Source organism: Nomia melanderi, chromosome 13 (assembly GCF_051020985.1).
Source record: "Nomia melanderi isolate GNS246 chromosome 13, iyNomMela1, whole genome shotgun sequence".
Classification (NCBI taxonomy): Eukaryota; Metazoa; Arthropoda; class Insecta; order Hymenoptera; family Halictidae; genus Nomia; species Nomia melanderi.
Window position 1 is genome coordinate 251,570 of NC_135011.1, and position 19,860 is coordinate 271,429.

The 19,860-nt window shown below is 40.9% G+C and overlaps 4 protein-coding genes and 1 long non-coding RNA gene across 12 annotated transcripts; 4 read left to right on the plus strand and 1 right to left on the minus strand.

The window, feature by feature from the left end:
- Positions 1–222: 222 nt before the first annotated feature.
- RpL19 (ribosomal protein L19) lies at positions 223–1,597 on the plus strand. The gene is made up of 4 exons (XM_031987014.2): positions 223–302; positions 655–761; positions 834–997; positions 1,111–1,597. The coding sequence occupies exons 1-4, from the start codon at positions 298–300 to the stop codon at positions 1,435–1,437; spliced, it is 603 nt and encodes a 200-aa protein (XP_031842874.1). The 5' UTR covers positions 223–297; the 3' UTR covers positions 1,438–1,597.
- A 213-nt stretch (positions 1,598–1,810) lies between these two features.
- eIF2Bdelta (eukaryotic translation initiation factor 2B subunit delta) lies at positions 1,811–7,091 on the plus strand. Of its 5 annotated transcripts, XM_031987004.2 has the most exons (9): positions 1,811–1,959; positions 2,726–2,805; positions 3,309–4,611; positions 4,686–5,608; positions 5,673–5,800; positions 5,877–6,054; positions 6,141–6,321; positions 6,391–6,617; positions 6,945–7,091. In XM_031987004.2, exons 2-8 carry the CDS (start codon positions 2,785–2,787, stop codon positions 6,591–6,593), a joined length of 2,937 nt encoding a protein of 978 aa, XP_031842864.1. In that variant the 5' UTR covers positions 1,811–1,959; positions 2,726–2,784; the 3' UTR covers positions 6,594–6,617; positions 6,945–7,091. The 5 variants fall into 5 exon arrangements, with proteins under 5 accessions (XP_031842864.1, XP_076229387.1, XP_031842863.1 ...); XM_076373272.1 differs by lacking the exon at positions 6,945–7,091 and having other exon boundaries at positions 6,391–6,765; XM_031987003.2 differs by lacking the exon at positions 6,945–7,091 and having other exon boundaries at positions 1,818–1,959; positions 2,744–2,805; positions 6,391–6,765.
- mTerf5 (mitochondrial transcription termination factor 5) lies at positions 6,979–10,858 on the plus strand. 3 transcript variants are annotated; one of them, XM_076373282.1, is made up of 8 exons: positions 6,979–7,132; positions 7,815–7,945; positions 8,025–8,158; positions 8,244–8,553; positions 8,639–9,066; positions 9,152–9,379; positions 9,541–9,781; positions 10,711–10,858. In XM_076373282.1, exons 1-8 carry the CDS (start codon positions 6,979–6,981, stop codon positions 10,765–10,767), a joined length of 1,683 nt encoding a protein of 560 aa, XP_076229397.1. In that variant the 3' UTR covers positions 10,768–10,858. The 3 variants fall into 3 exon arrangements, with proteins under 3 accessions (XP_076229397.1, XP_031842873.1, XP_076229398.1); XM_031987013.2 differs by lacking the exon at positions 6,979–7,132 and adding an exon at positions 7,200–7,225; XM_076373283.1 differs by lacking the exon at positions 6,979–7,132 and adding an exon at positions 7,232–7,471.
- Positions 9,855–15,515, minus strand: repo (homeobox domain-containing protein reversed polarity). 2 transcript variants are annotated; one of them, XM_031987012.2, is made up of 4 exons: positions 15,353–15,515; positions 12,315–12,393; positions 11,998–12,221; positions 9,855–11,862 (listed from the first exon to the last, which is right to left on the minus strand). In XM_031987012.2, the coding sequence occupies exons 1-4, from the start codon at positions 15,513–15,515 to the stop codon at positions 11,231–11,233; spliced, it is 1,098 nt and encodes a 365-aa protein (XP_031842872.2). In that variant the 3' UTR covers positions 9,855–11,230. The 2 variants fall into 2 exon arrangements, with proteins under 2 accessions (XP_031842872.2, XP_031842871.2); XM_031987011.2 differs by lacking the exon at positions 15,353–15,515 and adding an exon at positions 12,643–14,261.
- LOC116431492 (uncharacterized) lies at positions 14,579–18,347 on the plus strand. The gene is made up of 6 exons (XR_004235939.2): positions 14,579–14,692; positions 14,938–15,822; positions 15,906–15,964; positions 16,031–16,949; positions 17,325–17,577; positions 17,648–18,347. It is a non-coding gene; the product is annotated as an uncharacterized LOC116431492 (long non-coding RNA).
- The last annotated feature ends 1,513 nt before the right edge of the window (positions 18,348–19,860 follow it).

Here is a 19,860-nt window from a genome sequence, read left to right on the forward strand (position 1 = left end):
TCTTCGATCTGTCCAGTTCAAACGATACGTATGAATTCCTTAAAATCAATTATACTTATGAATTAATATTTCACATCGAATATTACTTATTGGCTTAAAATCACTACCGAACGCGTACATATCACACCGTAAACGTATTGTTATTTGCAACAAACGCTCTAACAAAATTATCAAAGTTGTTTAAAAATTTTAAATTTACCCGCCTTTTCGCTTCTTGCTTCCGTCAGACTACGAACACAGGAAATGTAGTTTTTGCCATTTTGTTCTTCTTTACCAAGGAGGACTCGTAGTTCCGTCATGAGGTAGTGATCCTCTTAAAATTTAACTAAATATTTTGACAGTATTGCATTAAATATAAATTTTCTCACTTATATTTTCGAGAAAAGTGTTTGCATTCGTTTATAAATGTGATGTTTCATAGAAAATATGATATTTTTCTGGTTTTGCGTTGATCATTCATCGAAGACCGACCACATGGTTCAATGTATCTAGTTTATGTTATTTTCACACGTTGTGTAGTGCTTAATCGATTATAGTCATATCTCTATGAACGAATCAACTGAATTACGTATAAATAATGATTCGATACGACTGAGAACAGTTTTTATTACAATTAGTGGTCTTCATAACATAACCTCGTTCTGTTTGTTTCAGTTCGCTCAAGTTACAGAAGAGGCTCGCAGCCTCTGTTATGCGATGCGGTCGGAAAAAGGTGTGGTTGGATCCTAATGAAATCAATGAAATTGCAAATACAAATTCCCGTAAGTAAAACATTATTCCCCTTTTTTTCATTGAATCCCAAAATATGTGTACAAATTTTATATTTTCTTTAGGTCAAAGTATTAGGAAGCTGATCAAAGATGGTCTCATCATTAAGAAGCCTGTGGCTGTGCATTCCAGAGCACGTGTTCGTAAAAACACTGAAGCTAGACGTAAAGGACGTCATTGTGGCTTCGGTAAGAGGAAGGGTACAGCAAATGCTCGTACACCGCAGAAGGTAAATACATTTGAATTTATAAAAATTTACAGTTTATCTTTTGTAATAACACTTACGGGCTATCTCTTTATTATGTTACCAATAATATAATAAAAGTCTTTTATTATTTATAGGATTTATGGATTCAAAGAATGCGAGTTCTTCGTAGACTCTTGAAGAAGTATCGTGAGACAAAGAAAATTGACAGACATCTGTACCATTCGTTGTACATGAAGGCCAAGGGTAACGTGTTCAAGAACAAGAGAGTTCTAATGGAATTCATTCACAAGAAAAAGGCTGAGAAGGCAAGAGCAGAAATGCTTTCAGACCAAGCTGAAGCGCGTCGTACTAAGGTAAGGGAAGCACGTAAACGCAGAGCAGAACGTATCGCTACGAAGAAACAAGAATTATTGCAGTCCTATCAGCGTGAGGACGAAGCAGCGGCAGCGCAGAAGAAGTGATCTAAGAATCGTACAGACTATTGTATAAATAAAACATAAAAAGAAAAAAAAAAACAAAATCTCTTCCCATCTTTTTACCGTAATTCTATAGACCTCTATTAAATAATGTACTGATATACGAATTTAATATTTCCAATAGAACATCTTTTTTAAACAGTAATGTACGTTCTATAACCTATTCTTACATTCGTATAATTTTGTTTACAGGATTTGTTATATCATTATTGCTTTTGTTTAAAATTATTTCATTGCTGGTTATACAATTTTTAGATACATAAATTTACATTTATACCTTAGACGAGAATTTCATTTTTAAAAAATGATATATATTCTTTGAAAAAAAGATCCAAAGTTTTTGTTCTCACGATTAATCTTATATCGGTACCTGTAGATGGAGGCATCGTTCCTTTGTAGAGTATGGTAAGAAAACGAAATAGGTGTCTGGAAATTTTACAAAAGTGAATAGAAATTGTTCCTCTTCGACACATAGTGTTAATAAATATACAGTTACCAGGATTGAAGGTACTTGGTTCGCACATGTAGTTTTTCAATTACATGTTATTTAATTTCAGTTTTTATTAAACATAAGGAATATATTAGAGGTTAGAAACATAACTGTAAGTTTATATCGTAGATATTTAAATTATTTAAACTATCCTTTATTGGAAGAACATTGATTCGGAAACGAAATATTCTCTAAGTTCTTCAAATATTTATATTCATGTAAAATAATTTGAAGACTGTCAAAAGGTTTGATTTGGCAATGAACGTTGTTTCGTGACATTTAAAAAAAAAAATTTTAATTATATGATAGAATTGCATAATTATTTTTAAGCATTTAGCTTAGAATGCAGTAATTATGCATTGTATGTTCATAATTGTGCTCTCAGCCGTATTTTCTAATGTTACATATAACAATACACACTGTTGAAATCATAAAAATAATCATTTCTTTAACATTTAAAGTATGTTAGCATTGCATCATTATTGTTCGCGATTGCATAAAAGCAAGAAAAGCAGGAGCTGATATTTGAAATTATTGTTTCAGTCGATTATTAGTAAGTTCTTACATAATCTAACCATTTAAAAATTGTTTAATATCATAATATTTAACATAAAATTCCATATGGGAAGTTTCTTATTATTCGAGAATGATTCAAATCTCATTGCAAAGAATTTAAAACATGTGAAAATAAATGACTAATATTTTACGTTACTATGTGTTAACTATTAAGTTATTTGTGAAAGCCATTATTGCATATAAAGAGAAGTATTTTATCTTCTAAAGTTGTATTGGGGTTCCCAGCTTGAAGCTACGTATGTCCCTGACTGAGAATTGATACAGTGATGATGGACCAGGAGGAACATGTCCGTAAATATTTTAATATTCCAATTTAATATCAGAATTTTTCTATTCTATTTTTTGCTTCTTGTAAAATTATTTTCTCGATTACTTGATCCTTCTACAAATCTAATTATATATTCTTTGTACATATATGCATTGCATGTTTTAATATAAACATTTAAAACAATATTGGAAAGAGGGCATTATTAATTTTCACTTGGAATATTAATTTTTATTTAATTCTGTGTATAATAATTTTATAATTTAGCCTATCGTTTAAAGAGATGATAATTTAATGATTCAACATAAGTTTAATTGTTTCATAGACCTGTTTATATATTCAAAGTGTATTTTTTTTTATTTAAAATAATTTACACAATACAAGGATACTTAAGATTCCTTTGTCGCTTGTTTACTATAACATAATTTTAATGTGTACATATTATACATCAATTTAGTTAACCATATGTAGTTAGGAGACTCAATGATAGTTATAATTCGGTAATACGAAATATTTTTATTCTAGTTGGTAGAAAACAACCAACCAAGATTCTGTACACCTTCCACTGCTAGACATCTTCGTCGTAAACGATTACATGATGCTCGTAAGGCTGAAAAACAACAAAACTGTTCATTCAATGGGATAAATGTTGAATCTATCCCAGAATCTGTTGCTAAGAAAGATGTTGATGTTGAACCGAAAGCTATAACAAAGTCTAAAGCTCGTAGACTGAGAAAGAAGAATAAGACAAAGTCACTGCACATTTGTTGTTTGTACTGTGAGTCATATTGTAAAAATCCCTTACCTGTTACCGAAAAGCTTAGCGATCAAGAAGTTGCTGAGAAAGACACGGAGGACATACAAACAATAACTAAGTCCAAGGCTCACAGGTTACGGAATGCCTACAATTCGCCTATAGAACCATTTTTAAAGTATATTAAAACGGCAAATTACGATTCAATTTGTTGTGCCAAACTTGAGACAGATATTGTTAATAATCTCAAGCAAAAAGCTGTTGAAACACAGGTTTATAATGCTCACAGCAATGAAGAACAAACAGAATTAACACCAGAGAACGTACAGTCCGAAGAAAATTGCCCAAAATTATCATGTTTGTCCAAATCACCACCTGGACCATTGAGATTTGAAAATGAAATACAAAGTCATCATGAGAAACACAATGAAGATTCAAAGGATGTAGTAGTTGCATCGCAATTTAAAGAAAAGATAATAGAAACAATTCGAACTAGAATTAATTGTATAAAAGAAGATACTTCATTGCAGGTGCTTGAAACAAAACAAATCGACAGCTTGGACAATATTCCCGCTCCACAAGAATTAGTGAAATGCGTTGATCTCGTAGCAGCCGATGAAAGTACCGAATTATCTAATGCACAACGCTGTACACAAAATGCTTGTAAGTTAGGATTCTGTGGTATTAAACCAAATGAAAATATTACATTGTTAGATAGAGACATAAATAAATTAGAAGCCGGTGTGCAGTCTCAGATAGGAACAACATTGTCTTCTGAAGGAGAGCTCCTTGAAAACGTGAAAAACTTGAAATTCGATAATTCTTCTAAAGTCGATAGTAAAACTTTAGCGCGAGAAGATAATAAGTTGTCCTCTGATGATAGTGAATTACAAGATAAGTCTTCTATTTCTGTTATAAAAAAAAGCGCAGAGAGTGTTACTTCAACCATGGTACAATCGGAGACCGGATCATCTACCGAAGGGAACACATCCGGAAAAGAAGTTACAAGTTCTAAGGAAGAGGTATCCTCCGCGCAAGATACTAACAATTCATTCAATACAGGTTTTCCATTAGGTGGGGATACTTATGAAATGTTTAATTAAATTGTTTAATAAACAGCATTAAATATACTGATTTCTTGTCTTTAGGTAACACCGATCTAGACAGATTGGGAACAGCGCCATTATTAAAATCGCCGGGACCTGCAAGGATGACCGAGAATAAAATGAATATCCCGGAAAAAACAAGAGAAGAAGTAAAAGGAGAACGTGCAGCGAAGAAAGCGGCTAAAGCGCTTGCAAAAGCAAAGGCAAAAACTGATAAGGAACAAAATAAAAATAGCATCGGCGCCAAGGTTACAGCCTCTGATAGTACTAAGAATAAACAGGCTACAGTGACATTAGAAAATGCGCCTGGTGAAAATATTCAAAGTCCAAATACAACCGATAAAGCTTGTAATACATCCGTGAAGAAAAGTGCACCATTAGAAGTGAACACCGAAGGGAAAAGTAAAGCAGAGTTACGCGCTGAAAGAAGAGCGAAACAGGAAGCACAAAGAGCAGTGAAGCAACAGCTTTTACAGGACAAAAGTAAAGTAAAAACTAAAGAGACTGAAGAAAATAAAACACGAACGACGCATCAACTTACAGGTGAAGCTGACGTCGTCGTGAAAAAGCCTGTACCGCCTAAGAAAAGTATTCTAAAAGAAAATGCCCACGAAATAAATTTATTCAAACATTTGTACCATGAAAGAGAGCAAGCAATCGTTGATGTTCTAGCGGTTAACTCGCACATACATCCAGCGATAGTCAGACTAGGTACTCAGTACGCGCGAAAAGTGATAGTAGGTAGCAATGCACGATGCGTGGCACTTCTAGCTGCTGTGAAGCAGCTTATTCAAGACTTTGAGCGGCCTTCCCAGGCAGACTTTATCAGAGGTCTCGAGGCGAGCTTGCTAGAGTCCATGGCGTATTTACATCATTGCAGGCCATCAGCCGTTTCTATGCAAAATGCGTTGAGGCATCTGATGAGACAAATGACACAATTACCACCTGCATTATCCGATGCAGATGTAAGTAGTAGTTTAAAGTCTCTTTTATAAAATACAACGTTTGAAAGTATATTACATATTGCAGGCAAAATATAAATTATGCAACGCCATAGATACCTACATTCATGAACAAATAGAACTTGCTGACAAGGCAATATCGCTAACCATTCAGAAAAAAATCTCTCATGGTGATGTTATTCTGACATACGGCTAGTAAGTGTCCATAGACAATAAAATCACTATCGAATTGAGATTAAGTTGAGTAACAGCAGATTGATGTTGCTTCTAGCTCGTCCTTAATTCATAAAATCCTACTCGACGCGCACACGGCGAATAAACAGTTTCGCGTTATCGTTGTCGATGGAAGGCCTTGGTTAGAAGGGAAAGAACAGCTCAGACGTCTAGCGAAACACGGCATTGAATGTTCTTATATTTTAATTAATGCTCTGAGCTACGTAATGCCAGAAGTATGACGCAAAACAATAGCTTCTTTTCTTTTTTCTTTGATCGTGTTCTCGGAATTGACATTTATCGATTTCCCATTGATGATTAGGTGAGTAAAGTCTTCCTGGGTGCTCATGCGATATTGGCCAATGGTGCGGTAATGTCGAGAACCGGTACTGCCCAAGTTGCCTTAATGGCGAGAGCCTTCAATATTCCAGTGTTAGTGGCCTGTGAGACCCACAAATCCTATGAACGTGTACAGACGGATTCTATTGTTTATAACGAATTAGGTAGGCATTATTTCTCGCGTGTGCGAATCATTGGTATTATTCTTTGAATAATTTCGTTCAATACTTCAGGCGATGCGGACGAACTTGCGCAGGGATATGGCACAAAGAAATCCCAGCTCGCCAATTGGAAAACCAAGAAATCGTTGAATCTTTTAAACATTACGTATGATGTTACACCAGCTGATCTGGTTACGGCTGTTGTTACAGAATTAGCGATTTTACCGTGCACCAGTGTTCCTGTGATCTTACGAATTAAACCATCTGAGATTTAACTCTTCGCGACAATTAATCGTATAGTGTGTAAAACGAAATATTTTATAAAATTCAGTATCTCTAAAATTAATTGAGATACGAAGGTTTTCTTTCTTTAATTGTCATTTGGTATTAACTAGTATTCTTGAAGGTAACCATGTATCGAAGTAATAAACCCGGTAAAATCTATGATTAATCTTTCGTATTGGTTTCACTCGAGTCTTTGTAATAATAGTTCTTGTCAAAGGAATATACTGCATATATAAAGAAATAACAGTGAAACTTTCGTATCTTATTTATTTTTAGAAATATCTGTGTCTAACACACATGTAGCTTTATGATATTCATACATTTTTTATTTGCATCTTCAGAGGAATCAACATATGTAACATTATATATTGTGTTATGTATTTCGAAATAAACGATCAGAGAAGCGTGGAAACCATCTGCAATATTTGCAATATATTTGGAAAGCGTTGTTACAAGGAAAGTTCTATCGGGATTGAAATAAAATTAAAAATTCATTGGAAATACAAGAAGAATCTTAATTTTATTGAATGTAAGAGATAATGTTTTAAGTATGTGTAATCTTCAATTTCAATATCATTTCAAATTTATGACATCACATGGTTAAGTAGATTCCAACTTTTGCGTATGTACATACATAAAACATTCTTTCCTAATGAAGTGTTTTTGTTATTGACAAAAGATCGAAAAATCTTTAAACGTTTCAAAGAGTATAAAATTTTACGAAACAGTCGATGCAATAATTTTATTGTGTTTTATTCTGATCTAAATTAAACGAATAGTAGTGTTATTATTTTGTGGCTACATCGATGTGATTGGAGCGATGTTATATCTTATGTTTTCCTATCTATAATCCGTTAAATCTGAGAAGGTCAATATTATTTACATCGTTCTATAAAGTAATACAAAAAGTTATTGAAAGTCAAATTATTCTTAATTTTTATGAGTGACTTTTATATTTACAAAATTATACCTGTTACATTACATGAAACATAACCTTCGTTTGAATTCAATAATCATCAAAAATATGTAAATATTTTAGTTTTCTTAAATTTCGTGCACGCTCGCACGTGATTATTCTCTTTGAATTTCTTGTGTTGGATAATGCCAGATTAGCAAATAGTTATGAAAAAAGATGTATAAACGGATATTCCGTAAACAATGGTTTGAAACATCTTTTGGAAAATCATATCTGTGTTTTTCGACAAAAATAGATATCGGTGAAATACTAGCTACTCAGTTAGCGTTAGATGATGATACCATTAAAAATATACAAAGGAGGACGGATGATACTGTTTCACAGTTATCCGAGAAAAGGCTCATTCAGAACTGTTCGATACTTAAGGTTATTTTATTCGAATACTTATAATTTCATATCCTATAATTTAATTTTGTTAACAAACTTCCTTTCTTGTGTTTATTAGAAGCTGACAGTGGATATTCAAAATGTAACCTTTTTGATGGAATGTTTAAAACTTGAACCTAAAGTAATTACGAACCGGATTTTATTGCTTCAGGAAATGGGTGTTGAAACTATAAGTTTGGATACTATTTTCAGGTACATTTGTTTTTGGTAAATTCTTGCATTGTTTAATACTTTAAGGTTTTCCTATGCTATGTTTATATGTTTATTTACATTTCAGGTTTTCACAATCAATACACCAATCATTAAGAACATTCAAAAGAAATCATAATTTATCGCCGGAACACAATATAATAAAAAGTATGTTTAACAGTGTTGGAGTGTTCGAAATACCCACTTTTCCAAACCTATCTGGCTGGGCAGATACGTCAGATTACTATCTCCATGCTATATCATATTACAAAACAGTTCATCTTAAATTGTATCACCAGTCTCTTTTAAGGTATCATCGCTTTAAGTATCAAAGTTTCAGAGAGATGTTTAATGTAATAAATATGTTAGAAACCACATTTCAGTTTGATAAAGAGATTGTAAGTATAATTACTCTCTATTTTCTATATAATATTGTAAGTGTTGGCGATACAAAATAATCTAAAATTAATTTAATTCTTATAGCTAAACAGGCATCCTTATCTGTTAACTCTAAGTATGGACGAAGCAAATGCCTTTTTAGAGAGATTTAAAGATGTTAAAATAGCAGGACAAGATATGTTTGTAATAGTAAGAAAGTACCCACGTATTTTAATGGCTGATATAAATAATATGGATGAGTTGCTATCGCTCTTCAATAAATACAATATACCAAACTCTACTGTTTACACTAATGTGAGAATTTTAACAATGAAAAAGAATACATTTATAGAACGGTATAATACTGTATCAACCCATCCTACATTATGCGTGTGGTTGAGACATTCAAGAATAATTTTTACGATTCTTGCATATAAGATGGTTATGGAACGTATACAGATGCTGCAGGCCATGAATAATTTAAACTTTGTTTCATTTTATTCCATTTATTCCACACGAGATCATTTCTTAAGGTTAGAACAAGAATACACGAAAAACCACTATTTGCTCTGAATTTACAGAAATGTTTTCATCAAAATTGGAAATTTCTTTGCACAGAACTCATGCACACGGACGTCATCCTCGAGTAGCTAGAAGAACGCATCTGAGACATATACTTAACACAGAATTTGAACCAAAGGAACAATGTCTAGTTGAATATTTGACGAGGCATCCTCACTGGAAAGTCGTATCATTTACTGTAATACATCAAATGATTGTTTATTTAAAGAAACATTATTCCGAAGAAGACATAGTTGCTAACCTTCACATTATACTCTATCCACGGTAAGTCCGTATGCACTTAATACGAACACACGCGTATGATCGGTACAAAAGAATTGTATCGTATAAAACTACGTATTTCATTGGAATAATTAAGTAATCCTTTTAATCGAAACATTGAAACTTCATAGTAACACATGTCGGGAACTTTGTCTTTAATACAGGGATGCAGTTGAGAAAGTGCGTAAAATAGTATACGAAAAATATAATCTGGAAGAAGGGTATAATTTCACCGAGAAACAACGCCTCGCATTATGCCTATACTTGTTAGAGAAATCACATCATTTCAGTGGTGATGGTGTTTGGCAGATAACGTATCGTGACGAACATGAGATCGATACAGTGGACATGTTCAGAGATCTAGACGAGATTAAGCATGAACATCCAGATGAATCTGTAAATAATGTTAGTATTATCGAAACAAAATATACCGAAGATTTTACGTGAACGCTGTTATTGTGTTGACAAAAGATATATATTTCTTGTAGTACTAGAATTTATTAATTTCGTATAGGTCTTATTAGTTTTCGTTAATTTATTAAAGATTATGTTTGTATACAAATAAAATATTAATATACCAGATAACCGTCAAGTTAGTTTCTTTGGAAAGGCATTTTCGAAACAACGTTGTCAAATCGACCATTACACGTTTTTATAATTTATCCTTAATAGTATTCTGATCAAGAAATAAGAGTAGGGCAATATGCAAACATTATATAACATTACATATATATGTATATATATACACATATATTTTTTTTAACAAACGTTACCACGCACAATACGTTTTTAATATACAATATCACCGTAAAATATGTATAACATTACGGAGCATTGCCATGTTGAAACTCCGGTCGCCATTATGAAATTTTTCCTTAAAAGAAAATGTAGAAGAAATAGAAATGGAAGATACAAACACAGTCACACTCATTCGTAAGAACACATACGTATTAAGCTATGTTTTTCAAGGCACTCGGAATGCACTTACTTATTTAATAGACTCGCAATTTTAATTAATTTAACACGTTTTCCACGTTTCCCACCTTTTTCACGTTTACCTTTACAAGTATTTGGTAATCTCATATATATATATATATATATATATATATATGTATATATATCTATGATAAAAATGCTACAAGAATCATCAACTCTTAATCGAAATTACTCGAATTTCTTTTAGAAAAGGAATGCCAGCAATGTAATTTTCAAAGTACAAATAGAAATGTCGAATAGACAGGGAAAACTTGAGCGGCGATTCCTTCTCTCATTGAAATGTTAATAGCTGATCAAACAATAAATATATCTCTAAAATAATGAAATTTCATTTACAGATATTAAAAGTGAAAGTGAGGATAATTAAGTTGAAATCTAAAATCCTACGCCTATAATCCGAAGAGGACTCGCATTAATAAGAAAACTATAATTGGTGTAAAGCTGTATGTCTTTTTGGAAGTCTATGTTTCCGGAGTAGACCCCGACCCCGTCTCGTTCAACGTTCTTCTGAATCGACTAAGAATGAATTTCGAATCGGAACACTTTCTATACTAGACTCGATATTATCCACACTCAGGTCCCACAGCCTACAGCGGTTAGTTTCGAATGATCCTCTTATACGTTCTTAGCGTCTCCATCGAGATTCAATCGCCTTTCCAATTGTTTGTTGGCACCGTTACAGCGGTCGCGATTAATTCGGTCGTTCATTGGTAAGGTTTGTTTTTACATTTGGTAAACGCCGTGGAAAATAATGATTGGCAACAACACGACGCGTGTTCCCAGATTCTGAATCTGATTTGAAATCTATAGCTGAATATGGAGAAGGCTTCGGAGCGAATCTAGAGCGGAGATTTCGAGTCAGTTCAGAAAAGGAGGCAGCTGTACATAGTTCTGTTGGCTAGCCGGCTCACTCTTCACCATCACTTGGTCCTTTAAACCCTGACGTCCCTGCGGCGAGTGCATGCCGTAGTCTTGCTTCTGGTCCTGTTGAGGCTGTTGCTGCTGCTGCTGCTGTTGCTGCTGCTGCTGCTGCGTGTAGTCGGGCTGCTCGTGCTGATACTTGTCCGGTGGACTCAGCCCGCTCACGTAGTCCAGCTGTTTGTTCTGCTGATGGTCCTCCTCGGACATCGAGTTGGCCAGGTGAGTAGGTGGCGAGTGGGTGGTCACCATCGTCTGGTAATCGTTGCGAGTCAACGGGGGCGGCGGACTGTTCCCGGCGTTCATGTAGTCCTGGTGCACCCGCATCGTGTTGCCGGACGGGGCCGAGAACAAGGACGCGTCGTGCTGCGGCAGCATGGTCGCGTACGAGTAGGTCCCGTTGTTGCTCGGCCCGCCGAACGACGTCGAGTACGGCGAGTTCGAGGGACTCAACAGATTCAAATGTGGCGCTAGGTCGTAGGCTGGCGAGTACGCCCAGGCGTCCGGTGGCGCTGTCGCTGTGGTCGGAGAGGCGAATGGATTTAACGTGTTGTTCAGAGAAGTGAACGATCCTGGAAGAGGAGAAAAACCGTCAAACCGTCAAACCGTCAAACCGTCACTTGCCACCACTCGAACAGATGCGACTAGCATGGCATGTACTTGCACTGCGACCTTACTATCTTTACTTTAATCGAACGGTAAATCACCTGATAAGCCTGGACTAGCCGAGCCAGCGGCCATGTAACCGGCGGTCTTCCGTGGCGGTTCCCTCTTCCGCCATTTTGCGCGCCGGTTCTGGAACCAAACTTGAACCCGGGACTCGGAGAGGGCGAGTTTCACGGCGAGCTCCTCGCGAGCGAACACGTCCGGGTACGGTGCACGCTCGAACGCTTTCTCCAGCTCGTCCAGTTGGTACGCCGTGAACGTGGTCCTGTACATTGTCGTATCGAAAGTATTCGTTTATTAGATTTTGCTTTTATTAACTTTTACAACACGTCATCGCCTAAGGTGAATGTCAAGGTACCTAGTCTTCTTCTTCTTAATGCCATTGTTGTCGGTCTTCTTCTTCGAGTCTTTCTTGGCCGGCTGCGCCTCGCTGTTCACTGCAACACGAATTAGAAAGATGATTCAGCGTTCGCGAATTAACTGGAATCTCAGGAATTCTGAAGGGCGAATGGAGAACGGAAGACAGCACTATACCATAGATGCGTACGATTCGTAGTTTAATTAACGTAGAAACGATACAATGGCTTGCGATTGGTAAACGATCCGTTACAGGAATAAGAACTGTAAGCGTCGCGATAAGTCGTGTCACAATTCAACATCGAAGACACGAACCACTCGTCACGAACCTGGCGCTAGGGTGTTCATCGGGTCCTCCGGCTTCCTCTTCAACGGGTTACCCAACTGCAGACCCTGCTGCAAAGTGGTGGACGTCGGCGTCGCAGCGCTGGACGTCGATGTGGTCACGTCTTGAGTTTGAGGAAGCGGCGCGTACATCCCGGCGAGCTCCAGCTCCTTGAGCTCCTTCTGCTGTTGCTGCTGCTGCTGCTGCTGCTGCTGCTGCTGCTGCTGCTGCTGCTGCTGCAAGTGATGATGAGAGGCCTGATGATGAGGCGGCGGACTGTTCGAGGAGTCCAGCTTGTGAAGGTGTCCGCCGGTGGGCATCAGATCGCCGCCGTGGTGCCCGACGTGCAGGCCCAGCATCACCTGAATACTGTGGACACCTGTGCCACCCCTGCCGCCGAAGTCGGAGAAGATCGGATCGTCGAAAGGTCCTCCGTCCATGATCGGTTTCTTCCTCGCGGCGCGACTTCCAGCGGACCAGCCTATATAGAATAAATCACTTGGCGTTCCTTCTCTTCGGCTGGTACACACCTCCGGTCCGTTATCAACCGCACTTTTCGGTGTGCACAGAGCGACACGCGCGCACAGTCCAGACTCGGATCCGTAAGTTCTCCGGTAAATCCTCTCCTCGACGATCGGAAGACGCTTCTCTCCCGAATCCCGTTTCGGAAGCAGCGAACGGAACGAGATACCTGCCGACCGATCCCAATTAGCGACGAACCAACGGCGGCGGGCTCCTCGGGTGACTCCTGGTTAAGATCCGCGACAATTATGCAAAAAAGCACGCGTACGGTTGATCGCGTTAGCGGCGCCGGTAATGGAATCCGGACCAATTGCGATCAATTGTTGCCTGGGTTATGATTAATTTTGATTAGTTTTAACCGGAGTTAACTAAGCGGCCGCGGCGGCGAACGTTGGCCCCGTGGCGTAGCCCAGCGAGTTTCTGCCCCGTCCGTGCAGGGAAAACAAGCGGCAGGACCTTGGAGGACGGTGTGCCGCGGAATGGATCTCCCGGTTTGCTCCCGGTTCTCCTATTGACCAGGCTGGTTGGATCGCGAAGAAGAGAGCGGCCTATCCTCGCGCCACCGGCGATCTCCTCTGACTCTGGCTAATCAGCCGACACTCACACACGCTTATATTTTCAACGGGTTGCCGGCCAGGCCGCCCCCACACATGGAGGCTAGCCAATCCAGTGGCAACTGGCCGCCTCGACGTGGTCCACGGTAGGACGGCCGTATTATGCGGGCGCGGTGCCTCGTTTTCTTCCTCTTTCTTTCTCTTTCTCGCCCTTTCCTAGCCACCGTGTCCCCCGTCCCATCCCCGGTCCCATCCCCAGTCCCATTCCCGTGCCCCCTCGACCGGCCTTTTTTCCTTTCCTTCCCTGTTCGGCGCTCTTTCTATTTCTCTTTCTCTTTCTCTTTCTCTTTCTCTTTCTCTTTCTCTTTCACCTCCCCTGGCCCCGCAGCCATCATCCGTCTCTGACCTCTTCGTCTCTTTCAGCGATTCGGACGCGGAGGTTTCACGGTCCACGGCGCGACGGAGGGAGACGGAAGATCCAGCGTAGCTTTGCCACCGCTGCGACCGCCCCCAGGTTTACGGAGTCGGTCGGAGAACGCCGTGCAGCGCTACGCGTCGCTACGCGCCGCGACGCGACGCGACCGTGGAAGGGGCGCGCGTGTGGGAATCGGAACACCGAAAGAGTTCTCCGAGCGACTCTCCGTCCCATCGGCATGGGAAAATTGCGATTCGAGATGAACCATGGATTCGCGACGCAACCTCCTGGCCTTTTCGCGTTTCTCGGAACCGCGACGATCGCCGGGGATTCTCGCGGCTCGTCCGCCATTTTGGATCGCCGTGTCGGGGAATCTTTTAATTTAATCTAGCCACTTTTGTCCCTGACCGCTCCCTCCATCGCGTGTCGCGCGATAGTTTAGGTGTAGACTGCGCGATCTGGCCAGTGAAAACACGTCGACGCGTAACTGGCGTTCAAATCCCCGCGTTCCGAGTACAATTTCCGAGTTGCTCGCTCGATTTCACTGCATTCACGCACCGAAAGTAGGTGTACCTGGCATGCGCTGTTTAGACATTCGACATTCGATTAATTCGTTTCGAGCGAACCCTGCAGCTTTGCGGATTCTTTTAAAAGAATTCTCCTTTTAAGAGGTTTCTGTCGGTCAGAGAGAAATCTCTCGACGATAAGCATCCGGAGGTGTTCGAAATCCCTGCTCGAAGAGCTAACTTGAGCGGATTAAGCAACAATAGAAACTTCCCTTGTTTGAATCCAGCTTCCTCTTGTACAGATCCACCGAGAGCGGGACCAGGCGGTATCCAGACTCCTCCAATCAACCGAACCCCACCACCGTCGACACACCGAAGCAACAAACTCCACGTACACACGTAATCCAAGAATGATCGTGGAATATTTGCCAAGAGTCCTTGAACCCTAGAGTTTCCGGGGTCGAACACGGTACACGATCAACGTACGTCGTGCTCTCCGATCTCGATCGTCGGTGATCACGTTGGTCCTGGGAATCGTCGTTCGAACACTATTACCCCGCGGCTGGCTCGTAAGGCCGTCCAGAGATTTCCCCGAAGGATCGAACCGGATCGAGCGGCGATCACCGGGCTCACGGCGGAGCTCGCTCGTCGATCGACGCGTCGGATCGTCGCGTATCCGGGAACGATCGCCGCGAAGGACGGCAAAGGTAAGGGTACCTAGACTTTCGAAGAGATCCATGTCCGTTGACCGGCAGCGTGGCACTGAGGCTCTTAAGCGCAGGCTCAATGAAACCAGCAATCGCCAGGAATTGCCTCGAATTGGCCCAATCAAACTACCCCCATTCCGTGTGTACACGCGTATATTAACTGCTAATTTCATCGGCGGTAATTAGCGCGCGCGGCTGTCACGGCGCGCTGATTTAATTGCGGCTCGCGGAGAGCCTACCTCCTCTCCCGTCCGTCCGCCCCCGCGCGCCGTCTTTTCCGCTGCGATCCGCTCCTGGGGACCGATCGACCGGCTGCCACCGGTTCCCGCTGCTTTCCTTCTCGTTCCGGCACCGTTAATCGCTTTGTTTACGGCTCGTCGGGATCGACTTCGATGGACCCGCTGGAAAAGAAACGAGCTTCGCTACCACGGAGAACGCGATCGAGCTTTCCGGACGTGTGTGCTTGCGGATTCCTCGCTGGTAGGTTCACGCTTCGAAGTGTCGGTTCGTGTTCGTTCTTTCCTGTCCGATCGCTAACAAACGCATTCCGAACAAAATTACAGGTGAACCTTAGGGGGACTCTAAACTTACGGTTAGCCGCTTGCTCGAGCAAACTTTGAAGGTAATCGCTTCAGTCGCAATCGTATCGTCGAAGGTACATTCTTGGTATATCTTCCGATGGACGCAGGCTGCCAGCTCCGACATCTGGGACAAGACGTCTACGATTCGCCGACGGTGCCCGGATGCGGGTGAACCGCAGGACATCCGCGGGCCCAGGAGCCGCTCGTCCGTCGCGAGGACGCCGCGAGGACGCCGTCCGAGCGCAAGAGCGAGAAGTCGGCAACTTAACTGGCCTAAATGGGTTTAACTCGATGTGATTTTGCTGGCGAACCACTAAATTGAACGAATACGAACTAAACTGAACTCAACTAAGCTAATCATATCACATTACTAGCGTTATTAGCCGAGAGACGATATAAGTGAAGGCCCGGTGATGCCAGGCTGCAGTAACGGGTCGCCTCCTGCGCTGACCCTCTGACGCGACTTTTCTTTCGACCCTTATCGGGGACCGTCGCGACCGTGTCTTTCCTATCATTCTTCGCGTTGCCCTTTCTCTCCTTTTCCGCGACTGGCCGCTGCCCCAAACACTTTCCTCTGTTTTTGTACCGCGCGAAGAAATGGTCGAGGGTCGCTTCGGTTCCCGCGGTAATGGCGAGGTGGTTTATTCGGGAAACGGAGGAGCAACACGTGGTTCCGGCAGGCGACGCCGGCCGATCGCGTCCGAAGCCGTGGTGCGTCTCGCCGTCGCGGAACAGGAAACACGTGCCGGCTTGTAGTATGAAAAGTGACTCGCGCGGGAAACGCGAACCGCGACGCGGGGGATGCTGCTCTTCGGATTTAGCCTGTGCATGTCTGGAATTATTCTGCTGTGTCCTTCGATCTTTCTCATTTTAGAGGCTTCGGGTTCTCAGTGTTGACACGGCTAACGTCACAGTGCTAGTCTATAGTCGTAGTTGTTTATTGCGTAGTAGCAGACGAATAGGATTAGGAATTTCCTAGTAGTAGTGTCGAGTGAACAACTTTTTGCTAATTGATTGTAATTGATGGTAAGTGTGACGGTCAACTATATGCTGCGATTCGATTACCGAATTATCCTCTAGAAAGTTGACGATAGGCCTTGTTTTCTTTTTGCGATTTTTCTTATTTCTTCGTTGATTGTTCCTAGAAATCTAGCCAACTTTTTACATAGCTATAGCGTTATCGAAAAACAGTATTATTACTAGGAAATAGAATTATCAAGGAGACGAAACTGCATTAGGTACAGTGCCTTGTTATTTTATTCGTATCTGTTGACTCGAAGTAATTCCATTGCTATAATGAAAATATTTTTATTCGGCGGAACCTTCTTCGAAGTAATTCGAATGTCGAAGCTACGTGAACATTGATGATTGCGCGATATTATTAAATCTTTCTGTTGTAAGATTTCATGCAACCAAAGATGGCGGAGAACGTCGAAGAAGAAGGGCGAGGAGAGGGACGGCAGGATTAATTATCCCCACTCCCGCTCGTCGAACAGTAGAGAGGGAAGAGACCTGGAAGAAAGATAAGAACGAAGCGGCCACGATACGCTACGCTCCCACCACCTCGACGAGAAGGACAGAAGGAGTTCCTGGACTCCACCTATTCCCCTTCCGAACCTGTTGTCCTTCGACGACGAAAAGCTACGCTACCAATGTACTTACCCTCGTCTTTCACGTAAACCGGACCGTACCGAATTTCTCGATTAAACGATTAATTATTCCAGATTCTCGTGTTTACGAAAATAGACGCTTAGAATCGGAAGTTTATAATCGATGCTGAATCATGGTTGCCAAGTTACCGATCGGAATCGTTTTATTCGGGTAGTTTTAAGGATTCACAAGGGATTTACTATTTGTAATTTATATTTCAGCTCAACAGCCACAAGTAAATTGCATTTATTTCTAAGAAACTTTATGGTAGTAGTCGCAATAACCAAAATGGAGTGAACATTCGAAAGTTGAGATACTAGAAACTAAGCAAACGCGCGCGTGACTTAACACTCTCGATTACTCTATCGCGTGTGAGTCGAGTGAGAAGCTTCTTCGCAACGTATCAAAGATTCATTCGATTTATTTCTCCGTAGCTTAAAGAATCTACAGAGTCGCGTAAAATGGTAAAACTACAAAGTATTACACCTACTAGAAGTTTTATAAATTGCAGGATTTTCTAATATTCTAATATTCTAATATTCTAATATTCTAATATTTTAATGTTTTCCTCATTTGAGATACAGGAAAACGTTGAACCAGTAATAACCAGTTTTCGAAACTTGTCCTTTCGTTTGGTAAAACACAGCGTTGACTTGGCGAAGCAAAAACCATAGAATGAATTAATTTCTCCGTAAAAGTATATATAGACCGAACGATGAAAGCAGGGGTTCCTTTTTGCGCGCAGCCACTGTCTTTGCACACATTTTTGTCCGTTTTTCTCTGGTCTTTTTTTACGTCGTAGGTATGCCCACCGGATAGTATAGCCGTGTGCCCGCAGTGCACGCCAGCAGGGCCGACCAATTGAGCCTGTTAACGTCAATTGGACTGAATTAGTTCAATTGGACGTAATTGCGCGAAGGCGACGGGGAACCTCCGCTACACGCAGGCCATGCTCGCGTTCCTCTCGAGGATAGCGTAGCGGGTACAGTTCCAGTATACCCGAACAACGAAAACATTCGAAAATATTATTTCTTTCCTCTCTTTCCTCTCTTTCCTCTCTTTCCTCTCTTTCCTCTCTTTCCTCGAATCGTTCGATTAGCAAACGTTCGGTGTACGATGTAGATCAACGGAGTCGAGATGTAGACGAAACTCACGATTCGTCCGTCGGAAGCTGCACTAGATTTTTCGGAGACTCCTTTCTTAATTACTTTCAACAGAGAGGAAATAGGTGTTTCAATTTGAAATTTCAATTTGGACGTGTCGAAGTTTCAAACCTTCGAACCTTTGTTTCCCAAAGGCTCCAGTTTTCTTGGAATCTTCATTTCCGAAACAGTTCCACGTCCATTCGAGATAATACCAACTTACCAAAACGCTGTAACATCAAAGGTCAAAGAAGCCCAAGCATTTCGATAGCCGACATAAGAGGTCTCATAAGGGTCGATTTCACTCTAACCGAAAGTATCGATGTTATCTTCGAACGACAGCCACCCTCGGATATGCCGGTTCCGAGTTTCACGTGGAACCATGACCATCGGAAAGGTGGCACAGAGACGCAATTATGACGGCGATACCCACGAATTAGCGTGCCCACATGATCCGCGGCGTGAGATTCCCCGATCGAGATCACAATGAAACGTCTACTATTTTTTTCCTCCCTTTCTTTCATTCTTCTCTCCCTTCACCCCCATAGCAGGACGCGTTGCCCCGCAGCCGACGCCGTGAGACCTGGCGCGTATCATCGGCATTAGTCACTTTATATCATGCTGGTGTATTTTCACGCATCGAAGCGTAGGAAGACCACGTAGAGACTTTCACGTATTTTCGGATACAACGAACCCACGAAACTTTTCGGACACACGTCCATTCACCGATGCAATTGTCGATTCTTCGAGTTAGGTCTCTCTCTCTCTCTCTCTCTCTCTCTCTCTCTCTCTCTCTCTCTCTCTCTCTCTCTCTCTCTCTCTCTCTCTCTCTCTCTCTCTCTCTCTCTCTCTCTCTCTCTCTATTGTATTCGAGGAAATGGCCGACAGGTGGATGCCCGTTATTGATACTTTGCGAGATATCGATGCTCTGCGAAGGAAACTCCTGGTGCACTTTGAATTTTTCCCAAGTTTTCGCTGATCATCAATTATAATATTACACAGTTATAGTTGTTGCTCTAACCACTGTGAAATCTCATCAGTGTGGTTGCAATGTTACAAGAGCATACATCGGGTGAAAACGAATTTCGATTGTATCGTGCAACAGGTGGTTTCGTGCACTTCCTCGGCCATTTTACGTATTTAAT

Coding starts and splice junctions, on each gene's coding strand:
- mTerf5 (XM_076373282.1), top strand. CDS start 6,979: ATGTATTTCGAAATAAACGATCAGAGAAGCGTGGAAACCATCTGCAAT. Junction 7,946..8,024: donor AGAACTGTTCGATACTTAAG/GTTATTTTATTC, acceptor TGTGTTTATTAG/AAGCTGACAGTGGATATTCA. Junction 9,067..9,151: donor ACACGAGATCATTTCTTAAG/GTTAGAACAAGA, acceptor TTCTTTGCACAG/AACTCATGCACACGGACGTC.
- repo (XM_031987011.2), bottom strand. CDS start 13,078: ATGGACGGAGGACCTTTCGACGATCCGATCTTCTCCGACTTCGGCGGC. Junction 12,394..12,642: donor GATGAACACCCTAGCGCCAG/GTTCGTGACGAG, acceptor TTCGTGTTGCAG/TGAACAGCGAGGCGCAGCCG. Junction 11,863..11,997: donor GGCTAGTCCAGGCTTATCAG/GTGATTTACCGT, acceptor CTCCTCTTCCAG/GATCGTTCACTTCTCTGAAC.
- eIF2Bdelta (XM_031987004.2), top strand. CDS start 2,785: ATGATGGACCAGGAGGAACAT. Junction 4,612..4,685: donor CAATACAGGTTTTCCATTAG/GTGGGGATACTT, acceptor TCTTGTCTTTAG/GTAACACCGATCTAGACAGA. Junction 6,055..6,140: donor TGAGCTACGTAATGCCAGAA/GTATGACGCAAA, acceptor ATTGATGATTAG/GTGAGTAAAGTCTTCCTGGG.
- RpL19 (XM_031987014.2), top strand. Junction 762..833: donor AATTGCAAATACAAATTCCC/GTAAGTAAAACA, acceptor TATTTTCTTTAG/GTCAAAGTATTAGGAAGCTG. Junction 998..1,110: donor ATGCTCGTACACCGCAGAAG/GTAAATACATTT, acceptor TATTATTTATAG/GATTTATGGATTCAAAGAAT.